Raw genomic sequence first — 18074 nt, forward strand, 5'->3', positions numbered from 1 at the left:
TAAATGCTTTTTTTTTTTTGTAATTCAGTCAGACAACTGACGTTTGTATTTGTGTAAAATATTTATCGCAGCAGAACATAGTTTTGTGTTTGGCGTCTAGGCTCCGACCTAATTAATCCTTGCAGTTTTATTGTACATGCAGAAATCTGAGGAGTGATGGGATGATATCTCTAACCCCCTAAGGCAGAGCCTACAGGTGGATGCTGGGGTGGTGGTGGGGCTGAGAGTGCAGGACTGGTGCAGGCCAGAGCTGGCGATGAAAGAGCAGAGGGGGAGGCTGCAAATCTTACAGCTTAAATAGACCGCTAATTGTAAGGTCGCTCTTGTCATGTGATTGTGGACAGTGACGCATGTCAACTGTGAAGTCAGTGCACCTCGGGTTGACTGCCTGAACTAGCTTGCAGGTGTCGCCTCACTTTTGGCAGCAGAATTTTCCTAGTTGCAGTACAACGTTTTAACATTGTTTTTATTTTCCTTAATAGTCCAGAAGCTTCTCCCAATACACCGCAAGGAGTTGTTATCTCTCCAACATCTGGGCTACTGTTCCAAATCAGTCCGGTACAGGAGGAAATCAGATCAGGCTAGATGAGCTCTAGGGTTGACACATAAACCCTTGTGACCCACAGGCTTAGATCCACACAAGTACACACACAGACAAACCATGAAAGTGCGCTTACAAAAAAACAAGCTGTGGCACATAATCCATAAAGGATAACACACAAATAAGATGGTGGTCATGTGGGTTTCAAAGAGTGAATGGACCAGTGATGAGGCTGTCATGTGTCTGACAGGTCACTTCATTCAGATCTATCCCATAATCCTGTGAGACATCACTGCCCCATCATCTCTCTCTTCATCCTTCTGTATAAACTAGTTCGATGTTCATTTATTCCACAATAAGAAACTCAACATGAACAAAATTAATAAAACTAGGTGCAGGCTACTCTGTGAATTGTAAACGTTTCTGTGGTGTTTACAGTTGATGCTGTTTGGTTTGCAGGGTGAAAACAATCTGACAGGCTGGCAAGGAAACACCATGAACAGACACGAGGCTCACAGCTGCACACAGATTATCTGCTTCTGGCAAGTCACTGTGTATTAACAGCAGCCTGTCAACGTCAGGCTTTCACTGAAATTTGTACTGATGAAAAACAGTATAAAAAAATCAAAAAAAATGTAGTTGTAGCAGAGCAGTATTAAGAAGCTTTGTCATCTCTGCTTTGTGTGTGAGTGTGTGTTGGGGGGGAGGGGGGGAGCCCAGAATAAGATGGGAACGCTGCCACCACCTGCTGAAAATGCCTATATAGCAAACCTTATATTTGTTTTAAAACAGCAATTCTGCTGTTACAAAACTAAAGTACAGTTAGATATTTTAATTTTCTGGCTAACCTTTTTGTGCTGCAAACATTTGCCTGTTTTGATGATGAGTGTGGCTTTGACTCAGTCAGTGAGTGGGCCTTTACACAAAACTAAGAGCAGATTTGGTTGTAGTCCTGCTGTTAAACTGTCCCCTGTCATATAATGATAGAATTGTCTTCTGTTTTAAAGTTGAAGGCAGCAAAAATAATCTTTGACAGTTTTTAATCCCTTCCTAACTGTCTGACATAAAGGTCTTGTATGGATTTTTGGATGTATGTTGCCATTTGAAAATTGTTTTGGAAAAATAATAGCTCCATAAAAACCATTGCATATATGTCACAGTTTTCACTTTTTTTGACTCTGTGAATTCAGATCATTTCTGTCAGCAGAGCATCTGATCTGTCAATGGAGCTGAAGGTTGAAGCTGAACTCTTGCCATTAGGCTGTCAGTGGATCTGCTGATAAAACTGCTTTAAGGAACAAAGCCCCTGACACACACACACACACACACACACACACACACACACACACACACACACACACACACACACACACACAAACACACACACAAGCAGCCAAAGTCGTGAGAGAAAAGCAAATGTTAAAGACCGCTCTTACACAAACACATGAACACGTGCAGTTGGTCACTGCTGAGTACACAGACACTGTTTGGACATCTGATGGAGCTTTTTTTGACTGACATTGAGAAAGTGCGCGTGTGGTGACGCTCGTTCACTGTGTGTTTACATTTGATTACACTGAAAGCTTGTTCAAAGTGTAACTAAAGTGTGTTTACCCGGGCAGCACAATGTGAAAGCAAGGACTGGCAGAGAAGGTAGGACAGAAAGTCAATTAAAGGCAAAATTTCACGAGCCTTGATTGCCTGGGAAAAACAAAAAGTGGAGGGGGCATCAAAAAAAAGAGTACAGTTAATAAAGTATTGCATAATGTGGAAAAGAAGCCATGTGATTTTGACAACAAATAACCATGTGGAACTCAAATTATATAAAGAGGAATAGAAGGAGTGAACAACAGCAGGACAAAAGCAACAAAACCTTTGTACAGTGAAGAAGGCAGGACACAGCTGGAGAACATTGGGCATCAAAGCTTGAACAGGCAGCCAGCCAGCCAGCCAGCCAGCCAGCCAGCCAGCCACGGCAATGCTGCTAAACAGGACATCATAAAGAAGCACACTGGCACAGGTGACAGCTGGATAGCTTCAATGTTTCAGCTTTAAGAACATGGCAAAACTTCAGGTAATGAAAGTAGAGATAAGCGACAAATCAGATTGTACGGGTTAGATGGTGAAATGAAATGCAACATAAATAAAGTGGGTTGACAATACAGCTGTATTACTGTCTGCAAGTACAATGGAGAGTCTACCTTCCAAAGACAATCCTGTTTCCCTGTTGGTTCTAAAGGACACCTGTGTTTTTTTTTATGATCTTTAATAAAAGAAAGGCCCTTTTGGATGTTACCCAGACTTGTTTTGATGAAAACCCACAGAGGCCCATCAACCTTGAGGCAATAATTCTGGCAGGAAAGCCGTTTGTTTCTGGAGTATATTTAAAATTGGAGTCTGTAATCTTTTTCCAAAATAAAGTGTAAACGAATTGAGGAATCCCAGAAACATTCATTATTGGGTTTTAAATGTTCATTTTATTGATTTTACCTGCTTGAATCATTCAATTAGTCATATTGAAAATGTGCCTGGGAAAAGGTTTTGTGTTGTTGTGGGTGGAGCTGTGTGAAGTGTGAGAAATGTTCTCAAACATTACTAATATCTTAATTTAGGCTGAGAGAATACTCAGTCTTAACAGAAAACCTCCATACATGGACATGACTGTCTTCAGAGAAGATGCTATAAGAAAACAAAACATGCTATGACTTAAAAGACAGTAACTCTTCAAACAATACGAGTGTAAAAAGTTGCTGCCAAATTAGCTTTGGTTGCTTACATCTTGCTAGCAGCCAGCAACATTTTTATTCGTTGGTAGTCATGTTTATAACCACCTGGTCAATCTAATCCTATATGTACTTTATTTTAAGTCTGTATTTGTTCTCTACCCACTCCTGATGAAACTATCTGGCCTTTTTCTAGTTAAGCTAATTGCAAAATGGCTTGGTTGTTGGCATGTGGTGTGCAATAGCTTTCCTCTTAGCCTCCTGCCAAGATAGCTGCTGTTAACAGTGGGAAAGGTGAACCAGAAAAGTGAAATTGGCATAAAAAAAAATAGCTTAAAGATGCTCAAATGCTTCTTCAAAGTTAGATGATTATTCTCAGTGGTTGTATCACTATTAACACATGCTCACATCAGCCATTTTCCAAATGAGTTATACAAATGTTTCAATTCTTGCTCAATTTTTTGACCATTTTTTATCTGAGTCCGGTGAGCTCCCCAACTTTGTGTTACTGCAATATTTTATTATATGTCCAATTACACTCTCAACATATTACATAAAGCTGGTGGCTGGCAATATGGTGTCGCTAAAGGGCAGAAATACAGAAATAATATTGTGGCGGAATCCAGAATCATGGATGTAGATAGGTCTATGGAAAAACCTTGATGGAATAATACATTTAGTTAGATAGGGGCTCTGTTGTACTTATAGGACATGACACACTGTTGCTTGAGAGCTTTTTTACCCCAGAATAAATATCTTCAGTGACAGGAGATCAATTGAAAGCGTTCAAAGAATTTTCTGAATGAGCCACACTTCAGTATGAGCCCCAATGATGTCACTGATGAGATGTGCCTCAATGTAGAAGTCTCAATGCCTCTTTGGATCCATTTCATCCCTCCTACAGTGTGAAGAGAAGTCATCACACCAACAGCTTTTCCTGTGCTGTGTTTGAAGAGAATAATAAACCAGCTGGCAAACTCCGCCTCTGGTTCTGTCAGTCTTCACTGGTGCACCCACTTTAAATGCCGTCTTCATTAGACTCTGATGCCTTAGTTTAATGTGGGAGCTGTGAGGTGCTGTCAAGTGCTCTCACTATAAAGGCAGAGGTTGTTTTGGATTTCTTTAAAAGTAATTGTACATTTTAGATCACTTGTATGATAGAAAATATACTTTCTTGTTCGATGTTGTTTTTGTTAAATTCTAAAATCACTTTCTGTGCTGCCAAATCTGGTTTAAAAAAAACTCAAAATCACTGGACCGCAAATATTATCAGTCAGTCATAAACATCCTTTTGTTGTTTGGTTCACACGAGACGCGAGCAGAGCTGCCTGTGTGCGTCATGCACGAATCTCATTCCACAACAGGACTGAAACGAGAAAAATGAACAAGAATGTAAGGGACTTCTGCTCTTGGGGATTTCACTCTATGTGCACTAATGTCATGGTTGCATTTAAGTTACACTTCTACCATCACACCTGAAAAACATCGGAATACATTAAAATATCTAACAAACGGTGCTCCTCATGCTTTGGCTGCACAAACCTGAATGTTATGGTCCTGATGAAAGATAATATGAGAGCTGATGAGCTACCAGCAGCAGTGAAACAGTGTGTGTTTCTGTGTAGCACTAATATTTTATGTGCTGTTATTCGAGGCCTTCCAGCTTCAATTATATCCATATCCAGTACAAAAGCTCCTGTCACTTCTCCTAATGAAACGATATTGTGCCTATTTGACGGAGTGGGTGACAGAGAGACAGAGACATAGTGAATAGGCCTATGAGCTTATTAAGTGAATATTACAGACTGAGGACCTGGCACGTTGTTTGTGCACGTTTCCAACCCCAGGAGGCTCTGCACATGGAGCTCTCGCTGAATGTTCATCGCTGCTACTTGACAAGTAGCCAGCCAGCGTCTTAAGAAAACAAACAACCCATAATTACCCCGCTCAGCCGCAGCATCACTTCCTACAGTTCAAGCAATCCAAAAGACTCGGTATCCGTGGCTACTCTGTTGCTGGGAGACAGTTTGGGTGGGCTGGGATGATGCCTAAGGAATGACAGATCCGGGCAGGGGTAGTGGAGGGGTTGCACTGGAAAAGGCCAGGGTGCTAAATGCTTCAACAGAATATTTCAGCATGATATTGTTTTACTGTCCCCTCAATTATTTTACAAACCTTCAGCCTTCCTTCTTTCTTTGAAACTTCCTTTAAAGTGTTTCTCACCAAAAAAAGGTAAAGTGTGCATTTTTGTTATCTAACCAAAAGCAGACATTTGTATGTTTTAATGTTTACATTTATGCTCGCTAGCTAGCAGTTGTGTTTTTTCCCCCCATTGATGCAGTGCAGGGTTTTATTGGTTTTAAAAACTGAGAAAATCATGCGGGATGGAAAAAAGTGAGCATTTTATTTTACAGTTGAGGAAAAAAAACTGACAGACTGGGGAACTACGTTGTCCACTTCAACAAGGGCCCTTGACAAACCTTGTATTTTGATAAAGCTACATGGTGACATCTGTTCATTGTTTTGGAAGCAAGGTCACATATTAAACTCCTTTTCAACCAGTTTAAATACGTCTCAGAGGTCCCCAAAACATGTCTGTGAAGTTTCATCATTCATATAACCCCTCTATTTTAGCCCTGCTATAATAGGCGGTTTCATTGTCTGTAGCTTTAAATGCAAGTGAACTGTGTTCGTCCACGACTCTCTGGAAGTGTTTGGGTGGATTGGGCTTTCTTGCACCATGCCCTATTGTTTACGGTGAGAAGGCAGACTCAGAGGGCAGAACAAACACCTAACTGTGGGACTTTCACCCATCTGGGGGAGGGGTTACTGCCCTTTGTGATGTCACAAAGGGGAAAATCTCCAAAAAGGACTGTTTAAGAACACATTTTCTTAAAAGTGGAGTATGCGAAAGAGAAGATGGACTTTTCTCATAATTGGGGGGTTTGTAAACAGACTAGGGACACATATTAGTGTTTGAAACCCGTGGTTAACTGTTTTTTTTATGTAATAGGTGACCTTTCATTTCAAAAAGGATTAAATATGAGAAATACGAATGGAGAATTATTCTAACGTGAACCTGAATTTGGTCCATGAAGCTTGTAGATGCAACTAACAACCATACAGTGCAAAGACAATCATCCAGTTAAATGATGCTTTCTATGGAAAAGTTATTTTTAAACGCTCACCGATACACAAATTAACACCTCATAGTAAAGGACCATTTTGTTTCATCTCACGTAGCCCCTTGGAACAGAAGGCCTATTTTTAGTCCCACACACACATCTCTGACCCTATTCTGTCACTGCAGTTGGGACATAGCAGTGAGCAGAAGAGTCGTACTGCTCTTAAAGCATCACTGTCCAGGTCTCCTGAGTAGGTCACCCAACTCAATATGCATGTGAGGCCGTTTTGTATGGGACTCACTGTTACCACTCTGCGAAGGAGAGGAGAGATTATATACACATTCTGTTACTGTGCTGCCATCTGCTGGACGCGCTCAGTCACACTTCTCGGGCAAAGTAAGGAAGTCACCAGAAGAAAAAAAAAAACACAACAGCCCTTTGCCCTACTAATTTCTGTCTCATATCTCTCACAGAGTGGGCGAGGGGTCAGAAAAAGAACATTCTGTGCAATTTTCATAGACCTCCACCCAAAAACATGGTATTCCCTTGAAAGATGAACTCTGTTTTCACAGACAAGCTTTTCCCAATAGTTACTAAGAATGTATAATTCCAGTTGGATGCCATCTTTTTCTTATAACTCAAGCAACATAATGACAAAAATAACTATGAAGTAAGACAGAAGCATTTAAAATGTATTTACAACTTTTCATTACAAGAGGCTGGATAAAGAAATCTTATAAAAGCTTATCTTACCCTAGATTGTTAGACTTAGGAATAAGTAACATTTCCTCGGTGGTCAGTGATATGTTTCTTTTAGAGTAAAGTGCATGTCAAAGGCTTACAGTTAAATTGTTGTGGCTGTAGTTTGGGTTGGTAAAATACTTTTCTCTCCTAAAGGGGGCGCTTGTTAAATCGTCCCCTCGTCTTCTGTTTTCTTCTCCGTTCTGGCGAGGATCTGAAGGACTGTTTGGTTGAAGTCCTCAGGTTGGTCAGCAAAGACATAATGGCCTGCTCCTCTGATCACCTGACAAACACAGAGGCGCAGACGATAACAAGGAGACTCAGTTTACACAGCTCAATACATCGTCACAGAAGTTTTCCAGCTCTCTTATCTCGTTGGCCACTGTTGATCATTGATGCAGTCGGTCTGCTACTGGGGACCGGTCTGACTCAAACCCCTGCTACAACCATTATTATCAGTCTTACTTTTGTTATCATTACTTAGGTGTTCTACTGCCATACCACCAGTCCTCCCCTATTCTCATCATTACAGTTTTCTGCTTATATTGGAACTGTTGACTTAAACTGTTATAATTATTATTATTATTATCAGACCATCTGACTTACTTTGCTTTTCCTACTGATACTAAATCTACTTCCACCAATATCAATGGCATGTTGTCATACGCATGTATCAGCTGTTATTGTTGTTGCTTTGTTTGTTTGTTGCTGTCCATCTCTTCTGTTCTGTTTCCGCTTCTGTCTCTATCTTCTTTGCTCAACAGAGTCGCAGTGGCTGGAGCCTGGATCTGCTCAATGTTCATAGACTGTTCAAAAGAAGCTTTGCCTTGCAAATAATGTGCGTAAATTGCCAAATCCTTTTTTTTCATGGTGGATTTATGCTGGGTCTCTATAAATAATATACCAAAGGGTACAGTCTAGACCTGCTATATGTGTTAATGTCTTGAGATAAAGTGTTATTAATTGGCTCTCTACAAACAAAGATTGATTGAATAACAGTTTTAGCACATTTCAAAATTAAATCATGTACACATTCTTCAAATGTTGGATCTACTGAAACAAAGCATTCTGGGATTGTTTCCTGCCATGACTATTTAGTGAAACACATAATGAAGAGATGTTTTAAGGAACCTACTGTGATTTCCACCTCTGGTCTCGTCATCTTGAACGCATAGCCAGAGTCACTGTCAATGCTGGAGCGTGATCCGTAGATGAAGGAAATGGGGATATCAGCCTGGATCTGACCAATCCTCTGGAGCATGGGCCTCTTAGCCCAGCCGTAGGGGATGGTCATGTTTTTAAAGGCTGTTTCTCCACTGAAACACAAAGAAATCATGCTGTAGATTGATTGATATGCTGCAAGAGTATCAGTACAATGTCAGGATATTTTCACTCAAACTGATGGTCACCTTGGAGTCTGGGCATTGAGATGGTATATGTAGTCAGGCACTGTGCTGTCGTCAAACACAGAAGAGTATTTCTGCTTAAAGTCCGACCTGATTGTCTGAAGTAGCATTGGACCTGAACAAAATTAAAAATCAAAAATCAAAAAGGAGAGAAGCCTATCTAGGGAAGATCTTTTTGCGATCTATAATTGCGATCTATAATTCACTTTAATGAAGGAAATACGACAAAATAGACTTCAACTCACAAATAAGTCATTTTTATACTAAACTTTTACAGAAGATCAAATGCATCTGAGTTTGGTAATGTGCAGGGTATGTGTAAAAATCTGCTGACCTAGAGGCCCAGCCAGTCTGAGTCCAGCCAGAGGGTTGAAGGGGCTCATGACGGCCCCCATAGCTCTGATCCACACCGGGATGGAGTTGTGGTTGGGGTTCTCCGGGCGAGCTGGGAAGCCCCACGGCTCCACCAGCAGCAGATGTTTTATCCTGAAAACACACACAGTTACTGGATAAGTGTAACATACTAACGTCGGATTCCAATCACAAATCCCCTCATCTATGTGAACGGGGCTGCAGCTAATGAGGCAGATGTTAAAGTCATTGATAGACTGCAAAACAACTTCATACATATATATTTCAAGAATTTAAACGGAAAGGCCTAAGTTTGCCATGCCATGTATGTTTAATACAGCTCAAGGGTTTGAACATTAGGTAAAGTAGTTCTGTAGAAACAGCATGGCTAGCTTCTAAAAAAATATATTTCTGTAATTTACTGAAGCAGAATGTTTTTTGATCATTCTTTTATACAATATTAGGTGAAAGGACTTTATATGCATTTCAAAACAACTTGCATGACCAAGCTTGTGACACACACTTATGTCAGCACCTGTGTGGGTATTTGAGTGTGTATGCAGCAGAGAGGTATCCTCCGAGGTTGTGTCCCAGCAGCACCATTTCCTCCAGTCCCACCTTCTCTCTCCACTCCTCCATGGCTGTCAGGAACTGCTCCTCAGCCCCCTCCGGGTCAGTGCTGAACTGGGGGCGGCTGCTTCTGCCGAAACCCAACAAGTCTAGAGCGTAGACCGGTCCACTGCTGGACAGAGAGTCCAAGTTTTGGGCCCAAAGGGCAACTCCTCCTCCGAAGCCATGCAGCAGAACCAGAGGAGGTCTGGTTGGGGCAGAGAGACGAGGGGGAGAGCACGGTGGTGGCTGAGTGGAAAAAGCTAAAGTCCACAGGTAGTTGCTATTGGATACCTGGACATGCTGCCTGGAGAAAGGCTGCCTCACACCTGTAGTAGAGGAGAGAAAAACAGGACTTTAGTATAGAGGGAGTGGGGAAGAAGCATAAGGGAAATGGGACCCGTCCTCACCATTCAGATTCCTTGAACACATTTGTGTTTGATCGGTATCCAGTTGTGGTGTTTTTGATTCTCTTTAATGAGAAAAAATATTTTGATATTGCAAACACCAAACCCTCTACGCCTTGTGACATCACAACAACTGACACTCTTGGCTGAAAACACTTCAACTTCTTTTTATTCAGATAACAGCTCTCTTTTTAAGATACACTTACTTTTGAGCATTTGTTCTTCTGCATGTTTCAGCTGAGAGGGAGATGTGGGGCACCAAGAGGGAAGCCAGCTTAATATCCAGGAGCTGAGTTTCAGGCAGCAAACATGCATCCAAGCAGGCAGACAGAAAACATAAAGTACATGCAACACAGACCAAACAAAAAAAAAAAAGAACTTTGACCATAACATTTGTGCAATCAGTGTTACTGGTATGCAATCTATAGAGGGTACTGCCCTGAATCTTCCTACTCGGAAAACTTAACAATAGCAAAGAAATAAATATGGTGAAGCCCAGACGAACTGGACAAATACTTTGTATATTGGCAGACCTTGATAAATACAATATTTGTAACAGAAATGCACACTAATATTCTTTGACTGAGTGAAATGAGTATACTTTCTAAATCAGAACAACGATCTGCATTGGGACACTATGTTCTCTGACTGAACCAGAAAATACAGATTTTCAAAAACATCTGGATACAATTGCAATTAAACATTAAAATAAAAACGTTTTTTTTTTTTTAAGGAATTTTTGGATGTGTGGAAATGTCACCCTTGAAGAAGCCAACGCTAGTTCAAGAACACATTTTTGTTTCGGTAATGTCATCACTAACTTTTAGCAGCATTCCTCTTACGTCACCATTCATGGTTAAAAATCTATTTTAACCATTTCAAAAAAAAGGTTTTTAAAGGAAAAACGAACCTCTGTTCCTTGGCAGGCTGTATCCCCTCCGCCATCCTCCGCATGATGTGTTGTGGTCTGGTTGTGACGCTTTCGCGACCATCGGACAAGGTGGTCAGAATGTATGTGATGCGTTCACTTGCATCCCGTAAGGAACTGAGTCGTTTTAAAGTAGGCGATACCAATCAATTACAAATCATCCTTTACCAAAACTTAGTATTTGTCTGGTAAGCATATGATAAACAAAAGAATCAACGTGGTAAAGCGAAATAATTACTTGTTAAGGCTAAGCTGTCAGAGGGCTAAATCTTTAAATGTCCAACTGCATCCAAAGTCAGCGGCGTGATGTAAACCTCTGTTAAACTAATCTGCACCTGGCTCAGGTGGGTCCGTCAAATAATTCGTTGGATGGTCTTGTTTTTAATCCCCATTTGTTCCAGTTCGTACTAACATCTGGAAGTTGTCTTTTCGTGCACTGAAATATGTATCTGCGCGGCGCTGAAGTCAATGTCAAATTTCATGGCTCTTCATACACAGGTAGCTTATTTTAAGGTAACATAACTTTCACCAACTTTGTGAAAAACATGTGGGATATTTGCAAGGCTTTGTATTCATTTACATGGCAATAAACCAACAAAGCCAACTTTCAGTTACAACCTCTCTCAGCCAATCAGAGTCTTAGATAAACATTCAGTTTCTAAAAACAGTGAAGGTAAACTGTTTATGGTAGGTTAATAAGAGAATGTTTTTAGAGATGCCATTTCTTTTAAACATGATTTTTTTTTTTGTGGAGGGGGGCGGAGGGGGGGGGGGTGCAGTATCCAGCTGGTTAAAACTGAAACATGTGTAAAACACTGTAGTGGGCTGTTCTTGTGACAGGTAAATCTATTTGTGTCTTGTGAATCTTAAACGATGCCAGTCCAATAGAAATGACCTTGGCCTCCTAAGAACAGGCACTGACAGAAAAATACAAATTTCTGTCAGTTTCATAAAGATGAAACCGTAGCTTATCAGAATACATTTCTTACAATAAATTAAGATAAGGGCAGAGATTAAATGGAAAGTTAATTTAATTCATCATCCTGAAGGATTTGAATGCACAGTACAATCCACTCTTTCATCCCCTTTTCTTTTTACTTTAAAGTGACTGTGAATCTCATTAAATCTTGAAAGGGGTTCATAGTATAGATTAACACAGGAATTATCCTTAAAGAGGTCAGTAGCATCCTTCAGGAAGTAATTCTACAGTCAGTTTTTGGCTGGCTTGACTTTTAGGAGTGACTTTATTCCAATAGGCATGCTCTCCTACAAACTCAGCATAATAGGATTTAAAAGTCTACAAACAACATACATGACATACATCATGTTCACTGTACGAGAAAGAAAGGTGACATTTGACCCTTCTCTCACTTAGCCTCACTTTGGTATTCATGCTCCGACATGATAATAAGTCCTTTTATATTCTCACTTTTTAGAGGCTGATGAGTTGCAGAACAGCCGCTATTTCTCATGAGGTCAAGGACAATTCGAGGAGAGATTTGGGAGTCCTGGTCCACAAGGTGGCGTACTTGTTTTCTGTAAGTATACACAAACCCACTCGTAGAATACTGTCTGGCTGCTTTGTCCTTCATTATCCAATCACAATTTTCACCTCTTAACATCCACTCCTGGTGGCTCTTGGCTCTATATGCTGACTGAGTGGTGCCTGAGTGGTTTATTTCCTTTGCTCTCATAGATGCAAACACTCTCTCGCTTTGTGGGTTACTTCCCGTTCACTCTGCTGTGCTCTTGAAATCTCATAAACCGGTAGACAATGTGGCTGAAGTCGAACCCCGTCGATGAGCCGCAGTGGTGTAACCCTGTGGCTGTCTGAAGACGAGTAACTGGGTGAGGCTTTTGGTAAGGAGGCCGCGTGAAGCTGCAGAATCAGCCCGCCGTGGGAGTTTTACAACTGAATGCTAGCTCCTTGTTGGAAGTTAAACTGTATCTTCTGTAGCAAATCTTCAGCATAATTGTTTTTTTTTTTTTATCAGATACACAGATTTACTGTAAATATTATTGGACGAATCCTGTGTGACGTCACTGTCTCAGCCTAACTTTTCTCAAACTAAAGACAGGCAGAGAGCTGGAGCTGAGGGGGCTTAAGCCTTATGACAAACTGTTACACTCAATCAGGTCAGCTACGCGCCTAACTACAGATACCAGGTATCGTTCATTAAATTCAAAACAGAGCCAAAAAAATTACCCTGTGTACAGTGTGTGCCCATGGTGACACTAACTAATCAGACCTGTTTGGATTTTTGTACCAGGCTGTAAGCATGTTAATTTCTGCTGTGAAAACAGGCTTTTTAGGCTGTGGTGTGTATGTGACTTCTAGGGTTCCTGGAGTCAGCCTCAAGCGGACCCTCAAAGAACTGCAGGAGTTTTGCACTTCCGCATTGCATTCATTTTTCAAGACCAGATGCTGCTTGGTCGCTTCTACTCAGGGCTGTTTTTGCCTTTACTGACTCACACCACTGTTTTCTTTGTTTTTTTTTATTGCTGCATTTTTAAAGTTTGGGAAAGTAAGACCCTCATCACTCTTATTCAGACATGAAACTTGGAGTCCCAATTTACCAGATGAAATTGATAACAACTGTGAGAGTGAGCAAGGCCCTGATGATTGGTGATGAAAGAAGGCAGCTGGAGGTCAACATGGACGGCCTCCTCTGTCATGTGGGCAACACTGTAAGGTACAACGTAGAAATGTAGTTTTGAATTTGTCTTCAAAAACCATTTTAACAAAAAAACAGGTTTGAAAGAGGAAGAGAGATGGAGACAGACCATCTCACTGTTATCTGTGTTTGTGTTCTGTGTGTCTGTCTTTGCCATGTGCATGTGTGTGTAGAAACAATTTGTCTGTAAACCATTCACAGTGTTCTGGGGTCAGCTGCTGAGTCTGATTATCATATTATAAAACTTACTGTAGATCAGTTAGTTGCCTGTAAGCACAAACTGCACTCTGCCATTAGTTTTTATTTTATTTTATTTGGGGCAAGGCCCAGTGCAGTATGGGTATTAAGAGCGACTAAGCTGTTAACTGAAGATGGAGTGGGGATGGAGGAGAGGCGGAGGGTCTGTCTGGTTGCTAGGATACATTGCCGGCGCCAACAGCGGATATGATTTATAATAGCCAGTCTCAATGTCTCGCTTTCTCCGTTCGTTTCCTCCTTCCTCTTTTCCACCAACTCTCTCCATCCTCTCAATTCTGTCCTCAGCATCTCTATGGATCTGTTGACCTGCCCTGTCCGACTGATCCGAGTGCTTACCTCTTTTAACACTATTATCTTTATGGGTGTTCCTAGTGTTCCTTCCTATGTCCATCATGTGCACGCTGAGAAAGGTTCCAGGCACTGTCAGTTTATTTGGCAATAACAACAACACTCATTTCGAGTCCATCTCTTTTTTTGGTTCCCCCGGGGTCATCCATACAGAGTATATTAATGTTGGTGCAGCAATTTCCAGTTTGTGTTTTCTAAGAGCATGCATTTCACATGATCATGCAAGAGCAGCATCCACATGAATGGATGATATTGATTTGCAGAGACTCGATCCACCTCGCTATGTGAAGATCCTCAGGGACAAATTCAGAGTGAAGAGATGGGGGAACGAGGCCATGTGAGGGAAGAGACAGAAGGGAAAATGGAGCACCATATGAAAGATGGAGGAATATCACATAGTAGTAATTTAGTGATGAACATTGTAATGTTAGAGAAAGATTCTTTGCTGAGGGCAGAACAGTTTTCCATGCCTGAAGTACAGTAAAAGCAGTTTGTTTTGTGTAGTTCTGCCAAGCTGAAATATCTCTTTGGGTTAGCTTTGGCGTCATCAGCCGTTCTGTCTATCAGAATTTTAACTTATTATATTCATTTGTTTGAGGACGTGCGATGTCTGTTTGTCTCAGAGTTCTGCATCCATAAGTGATCCAGGAAAACATTCAAACTAGAGTGTCCATATTTCTCTTTCCCTTTAGTCTGTCCAGTGTCTTCCAGTAAATGGAGGATAATTTTAGAGTGATAAAGAGCCCAGAGGATATCAAGGGAGGGGAACACACACACACACACACACACACACACACACACACACACACACACACACACACACACACACACACACACACACACACACACATAATAAGATGGTCCCTCATTCCCTGTTGCACCTGCTGACCCCACAGGATCCACTGAGATCGGCTACTGCTGAGTGTGCGGCTTCTACAAAGACACACACACACACACACATACACACACACACACACACACACACACACACACACACACACACACACACACACACACACACACACACACACATACAGGAATGCATACACACTTTGACTAATAGGCCTAATGCTTCCTGAAGAGGGCCCAGCACTGCATTAGCTACGGATGTGGGATTGATTTAGAAACTGAAAGCCTTCTAGTGTGTGTTTGTGTTTGTGTGTGTGTGTGTGTGTGTGTGTGTGTGTGTGTGTGTGTGTGTGTGTGTGTGTGTGTGTGTGTGTGTGTGTGTGTGTGAATATGATGTGTCCTCATGTGTGTGTTTTTCCCTAGTCCACTCGTCTGACATTATCTGTTTACTCACAAATGATAAAAGACGTACAAGTTTGAAATTTGATCTAACTTATGATTTCGGGCATTTTTCTTGCAAAATGTGAAAACGTATATCCATTAGAAAAGCATTTCATTTAAAAAAAAAGACACCAGACAATAAACTCGCTTAGTAACTTTAGAGTTAGCAATAATGCTATTCAACACATCTCGATCCATCACACCTATTAAACTTGGGTGATTATAGACCTTCAAAATGATATAGATAACAAAATTAGAAATGGAACTCAAGACTAAAACATCAAAAATTGAAGGACATGTTTGAGCAAGCACCTCAGGAAGATTTCAGGATGCAGGCTGGCTGAACATTTTCAAGAAATGTTCAGGGGTGCGTTTGTAAAAACTGTTTTATTCTACAATTCACTTAGCAGACACTTTTATCCAAAGCAATGTACATCAGAGAAAGTACAACACTAATCCATTCATACACCGCCACTGAAGCAGTGGGAGCAAGTGTCTTGCCACATTGGTCATGTTGCTCAGCTGTGGGTTGAACCCTCGACCTTCCAGTTGAGAGACAATGACTCTACCAACTGAGCCACAGCCCTTTATACATTCTTTTTGTGGAAGACAGTTATAGTCTATACCACTGATCATCAACTGGTGGCCTGCGGGCAACATCCAACCCCCCCACAGCTTCCCATCTGGCCCCAAGAATTTAATTAAATTCAGAACATGTAAGGAGGAAAAGATTTGTTACAGTATTTAGGGTATCTATTTTAAATACATGAAGCTATTAAAGCAAAAAGCTACCTGTTAGCTATTAAATATTAAAACAATGAAATGTTAACAACATTTTTATATTAATTGATTCACACTCCACAGCATCTGTCAAGAAAAAAGATACATTGTATGTAGTTGATGACCGCTGGTCTATGCCTTTATTTTGAAGAATTAATGACACACGAGTGCGCGAGACAGAATTTAAACTCCTTCCTCTTTTTTTTTCAAATCTCTGTACACTCGAACAATAGTTGCTGAAGTGACTCTAAATGTCTGACTCAGAAAGCTACAGAAACTGTAGCACTGCCAACTCAATTCGTACGTCATGCGTCTTTTCAGATGCTGTTCAACCATCTGAAAATCCTTTTGGTTTGAACATACGCCTTGTGATAAGACCTCATCTGTGTAGAAATGGAAGTTTAGCCGACTCTAAAATTATGCTTCAGGAGGCTGCTTTAGTAAATCTAGTGTTTTTTTCTATCACTTTTTTATGCACATGATTCCCTCTCTCTGTCAAATGCTCGCAGGGCAAATGTTGGCAAACCATATCATGAAGGCATGTAGAGCTAAACGGAGAGACAAAGAGGCCATGGTGCGTGGGGGAGAATACTGGTAGAGAACCAGGTGACTGGCAGAGGATGCTGGGAAAAAAAGAAGAGCGAAAAAGGAGGGCAGAAGGGGAACGGGTTAAAGCGCGTTGAGAGCAGAGGAGAGGGTGAGGTGGCCTGGGGGGGGGGGGGGGGAGAGAAAGAACAGAGAAGCAGACGTGGAGGAGGTGGGGAATTGATGAAGCAGAAAGCTGGGTTATTCCTGCTGTGAATCTATGTGTCTTTCCTTTGTTTGTGTGTGTGTGTTTGTGTGTTTGTGTTTGTGTGTTTGTGTGTGTGTGTGTGTGTGTGTGTGTGTTTGTGTTTGTGTGTGTGTGTTTGTGTGTGTGTGTTTGTGTGTGTGTGTGTGTTTGTGTGTCAATGTGCCCATGCCAAAGTGTGTGAGTGTGAGTATGAATGGTGGGCTTTGGCAGTAAATGAAACTGTTTATCAGATCAATATGGCCATCATCTCTTAGATGACTGTGGCCTCTACTGAAGAGCAATCATAAATCATAACCAAATATGGAGGACATGGATCCATAGCAGCTGTGTTTGTCCTTTAGTGTTAGTGTGTGTGTGTGTGTGTGTGTGTGTTTGAGCACGGGCATGCATGCAGCCCTACACTTATGTGTATTTGTGGCGACTTGCTGTTATGTGCAGATGAGTATATTCGTGTGTGTCTATGTGAAAAACCATTTTCTGTCTCCTGAGCTGAAATTTGGAGACGAATCATTCGGGAAAAAAATCGAGACACAAGGGAGGCCGACCACACCTTAGCGATTCACTCTGTGTGAAATAAGGATGCTTGACGATACGCACATAATGGCCAGTTGCACAGTAAGTGTGACATGTCCTCTGTTCTTCTCCATAGGGTTAACAACAGGGCTCTTGTTCTGTGTGTGACGGCCCCCGGTGCTCTCGCTCTGAGTAATGTAGCCTCCCGATATCAGTGACAAGAGTCTCGAAACCAAAATAGCATCTTGAGCTCCGATAAATATAGAAGGTAATTAAATCGGCAGCAGGAGAGAGACAGAGAAAAGCCAGGGAAAGAAAAAGGGATGGTTCTGTTTTATATGTGAGGATAAAACTCCCTCTGCAGCAACCTTCAGGGGATCGATTGGACGGGAACAAAAAAAAAGCAGTTTTGTTTTGTGATCTTTTTTTTTACTCACCCGTGCATCGGTATATTCAGCATCGATGTCTTTTGATCATTGAATAGCCTTTGTTAGATTCACTGAATGTAGGGGTTAATCTGTGTGTGTTTTAGGGCCTGCCGGAGTACAGTGAGTCAGCAGTATTTCACCGGTCCGATCTCAGGAGA

The 18074-nt window shown here is 41.3% G+C and overlaps 1 protein-coding gene across 1 annotated transcript; it reads right to left on the bottom strand.

Moving 5' to 3' along the window:
* Positions 1-5649: 5649 nt before the first annotated feature.
* Positions 5650-10923, bottom strand: LOC109990913 (1-acylglycerol-3-phosphate O-acyltransferase ABHD5-like). Its single transcript, XM_020643184.3, has 7 exons — positions 10814-10923; positions 10110-10192; positions 9423-9825; positions 8871-9022; positions 8540-8651; positions 8266-8446; positions 5650-7413 (listed from the first exon to the last, which is right to left on the bottom strand). The coding sequence occupies exons 1-7, from the start codon at positions 10855-10857 to the stop codon at positions 7297-7299; spliced, it is 1092 nt and encodes a 363-aa protein (XP_020498840.2). The 5' UTR covers positions 10858-10923; the 3' UTR covers positions 5650-7296.
* Positions 10924-18074: the final 7151 nt, after the last annotated feature.

Source organism: Labrus bergylta, chromosome 19 (assembly GCF_963930695.1).
Source record: "Labrus bergylta chromosome 19, fLabBer1.1, whole genome shotgun sequence".
Taxonomy (NCBI): Eukaryota; Metazoa; Chordata; class Actinopteri; order Labriformes; family Labridae; genus Labrus; species Labrus bergylta.

Excerpts from the sequence above, each read along its gene's own strand:
- LOC109990913 (XM_020643184.3), bottom strand. The coding sequence starts at position 10,857 with ATGCGGAGGATGGCGGAGGGGATACAGCCTGCCAAGGAACAGAG. Across the intron at positions 8,652-8,870 it reads CAGACTGGCTGGGCCTCTAG|GTCCAATGCTACTTCAGACA; the intron begins GTCAGCAGATTT and ends AATTTTGTTCAG. Across the intron at positions 7,414-8,265 it reads GACCAGAGGTGGAAATCACA|GTGATCAGAGGAGCAGGCCA; the intron begins GTAGGTTCCTTA and ends TGTGTTTGTCAG.